This window comes from Orycteropus afer, unplaced genomic scaffold, assembly GCF_000298275.1.
Source record: "Orycteropus afer afer isolate SDZICR_OR568_19922 unplaced genomic scaffold, OryAfe1.0 scaffold00071, whole genome shotgun sequence".
NCBI classification, from domain to species: Eukaryota; Metazoa; Chordata; class Mammalia; order Tubulidentata; family Orycteropodidae; genus Orycteropus; species Orycteropus afer.
In genome coordinates this window covers 1,346,658-1,350,272 of record NW_006921658.1, presented here as the reverse complement: position 1 = coordinate 1,350,272, position 3,615 = coordinate 1,346,658, and the positions used below count along the sequence as shown (strand labels likewise).

General features: G+C 37.0%; 1 protein-coding gene across 1 annotated transcript in view; it reads left to right on the top strand.

The window, feature by feature from the left end:
- ANK2 (ankyrin 2) overlaps positions 1-3,615 on the top strand; it is a 372,922-nt gene that overhangs the window by 321,736 nt on the left and 47,571 nt on the right. The window contains exons 35-37 of the mRNA XM_042780930.1: positions 711-939; positions 1,744-1,869; positions 3,178-3,300. Coding sequence (XP_042636864.1) covers positions 711-939; positions 1,744-1,869; positions 3,178-3,300 — 478 coding nt within the window. The remainder of the gene's footprint in view (positions 1-710; positions 940-1,743; positions 1,870-3,177; positions 3,301-3,615) is intronic.

The following is a 3,615-nucleotide window of genomic DNA, read 5'->3' as shown; positions in this document are numbered from 1 at the left end:
AAAAAATCTGGGCAGGACGGGGCAGGGCACCCAGGCTCCACTGGAGTACACAGACTGGTATGGAATTCCTGCCAGCCCAGAAGGTGACTGGGAGGGATGGCTGCACCTCTGTTCACCAATAGAATGTGAGGTATCAAAGTAATAAGGGGGATATTGCACCTTTCTAGACGTTCGTGCCCAGAATGTCCTTGCAGTCCCCAGCAAGTAGAGCCTATTCTTAGGTCCCTGGAATCTGAGAGAACACCATCTCTTTAAATATCCAAAATGGTCCAACCACTTGTAAACATTACAAATGGCTGTGCCCTCTGGACAACCAAAAGTCTACAGCTCAGCCCATCTCTCTCTTCACTGCTTTGCCTTTTATTCAGCAGCCACCAGTGTAGTCCTCCATGCAGGCTCTGGCTAGCAGGGCCGATTTTTAGGTTAATTCTTAGGTCCTAACACCGGCAGTATCCAACCTGTCCGTGTAGTCAGGATTGCTGACAGACCACAGCTCCGTACGTCTCCTTTTTTGGTGTTTTCATGCAGGTTCTTCTACTAGTTGGAGTTTAGTCCACTTCTGTATCCTTCCTTTCAAAGCTCAGGGCTCCAGGATTATCTTCTGTATCTGTGTTAATTTGTTCCCCTTTTCTTTGTTGAAGAGGGTCTGTGTAGTTTGTCTGCTTATTCTGCCATCTTACTGGAACTCCTAACTTTATTTTATTTTACAGGTTCTGGTTGATAGATTGTCGACAGATCCAGGAATCCGTTACGTTCGCATCACAAGTGTATAGAGAGATTATCTGTGTACCTTATATGGCCAAATTTGTAGTGTTTGCCAAATCCCATGACCCCATTGAAGCCAGGTTGAGATGTTTCTGCATGACTGATGATAAAGTGGATAAGACTCTTGAACAACAAGAAAACTTTGCTGAGGTGGCCAGAAGCAGAGATGTAGAGGTACTGTATTTTCAAAACAAAACAAATTTATGCTCACATGTTGTCTGTATGTTTATTAACTGGTTATATTTAAAGTAGAATTTAATAAATGGTGTTAAAAAAAAAGTCTGGTCTACATCTTGATTAATTAGGAGGAGGTCAAGTTCCAAATCAGCCATTTTTAGACAATTTGAACTGCTCCTATAGAAAAAGTCTCAGTATATGTGAGGAGGTGAAAGGATTCTTTTAAATATTATTTTAGGAAAAAATATGAGTTATTGATAAAGTCTAACTATTTAAATGACTACAGAAGTTTAGAATATCTTAGGTTTTCTTTTTGTTTATTATTTTTTAACTAACTGAAAAAAAAATTGTCGAGGAAGTATATTCCATGATGAAATGTGAAAATCTGATAATGTAGGGTTTTTCTACATTACTTTTTCTTGTATCAAAATTTTCCATCAGTATACACCTTTGGAGTCAAGTAAGCTGACTTACTATGATGTCAAAAGTTATCCAATCAGGAATTTAAATTAAGAATTTACATATATATTGGGTTTGTGGGATAACATCCAAAATGATGATGTTAGAAATGAGAACATTAAATGTTACCATGCATTTGAAGATCCTCATTACTAGTAAGAAGAGAGAGCACTGGTAAATCCTTAGGCATACATATGGTAAAATGTCAGTGTGCAATACAAGTATTGTCATATGTACATTTCAAGAATTTTAAAGTTCCTAGTAGTATCATCACTTCTTATTTGTCTACATAAGTTATAATTGCAACTATTATATTCTGTGCTCATCTCTGTTTTCACCCAGGTATTAGAAGGAAAACCCATCTATGTTGATTGTTTTGGCAACCTGGTGCCATTAACCAAGAGTGGCCAACATCATATATTCAGTTTTTTTGCCTTTAAAGAAAACAGACTTCCTCTCTTTGTCAAGGTAGTGTATACATGGGGTTTTATAATTTTTTGTTTAAGCTTTGACTGGCCTATGATTTCCTGAATCTATGAATGAAGGATTGAAATAAAAGTATTTAGTTTGCCACCTAAGAACTTAAACCCACTGACATTGAGTCAATTCCAGCTCAAACTGATCCTATAGGACAGAGTAGAATTGCCCCATACGGTGCCGTCGAGTCAGCCCTGACTCATAGTGACCCCTCCTTGGGTTTTCGAGGCAGTGTCACTACAGAAGTAGGATTGCCCAACCTTCCTTCCGAGGAGTGGCTGGTGGGTTTGAACCGCCAGCCTTCTGGTTAGCAGTCAAGTAGCCTTAGGCACTATGCTAGCAGAGCTCCTTACAAGGTGGTAAATCCTTATGGAAGCAGACTGCTTCGTCTTTCTCCCACAGAGCAGCTGTTAGGTTCAAACTGCCAAATTTGGTTAGCAGCCAAACACGTTAACCACTGCTACCAACTTATACATAATATTAACCACTTATACGTAAGAGTTTAGCTGGGTGATATGACTAGTGTTGTTGTGATTTACCAAACAAAAAAACCAAACTCATTGCCATCGAGTCAGATCTGACTCATAGCAACCCCTCCTTAAGTTTCCAAGACGGTATCACTAAGGAAGTAGATTCCCCAACCTTCCTTCTGAGGAGTGACTTGTGGGTTTGAACTGCCAGCCTTCTGGTTAGCAGTCAAATGTCTTACACATTATGCCACCAGACCTCCCTTATGATTTATGGTCTCGATATATTTGAGAATCATATAGCACAGCCATTTTGTGGTTATGGGTACATAATATTTTTTGATCCTTGTCAGACAAGGAATTTAGATTAGTTGCTACTTTTAAACAGACTTTCAGTAATTCTTGAAAATCAGTTTCTTTCAGAAAAAAAAATACAGCATTCATGCGTCATGTTTTCTAAGCATGTGTTTGCAAATCTCTTTTTATTAAGTTTTACCAAACGTGTATTGAGTGTTTCACTTTGCAATTTCTGGTTTAATTGTTTTGCCTAATTAAAGACAGATATTTGCTGGTTACCACATTAAACACTAACTGCTGAGTGGTAATATAAACATTTAACACAGACAGCTATATAATTAAGCTAATATTTGATACTGTTGATTTACAAAATTTATTCTAAATGGTAATAAGAAAAAGAAAAACGGAATGATTCGGAATCCTTAGTTAGTACTAACAAATGAATCTTATTTTCCCCTTCTACTTGCAGCATCATCTAATTAAAATAAATAGTATACATCAAATGCATAAAGATTATATGTCTTTCTTGTTTAAGGTACGCGATACCACTCAGGAACCTTGCGGACGACTATCATTTATGAAGGAGCCAAAATCCACAAGAGGCCTGGTGCATCAAGCTATTTGCAACTTAAATATCACTCTGCCAATTTATACAAAGGTATTGTAAAATCTGCTGTGCTGCATTTCAGGCAACATAGAATTTTATTTTCATGAGTTCTTAAAAATAAAGCCAAGACAGTGAATACAGCCACATATGACAGTCATTTGTGATTCCATATCAAATTTATGATTTTCATTTGAAGTAAGAAAAATAGCAGTTCTACCATTACTTGTTTTAAATGCAAATTTCACAAATACGTACCACACATGGAGGAGAGAAAATTGAGTTCAAATTTTATCTTTTTGGACTACGTTTTTAAAAGAAAAGAATTGGCTTTTTCTTCATTATTATTGGTTTTTTTTTTTTTTTTTT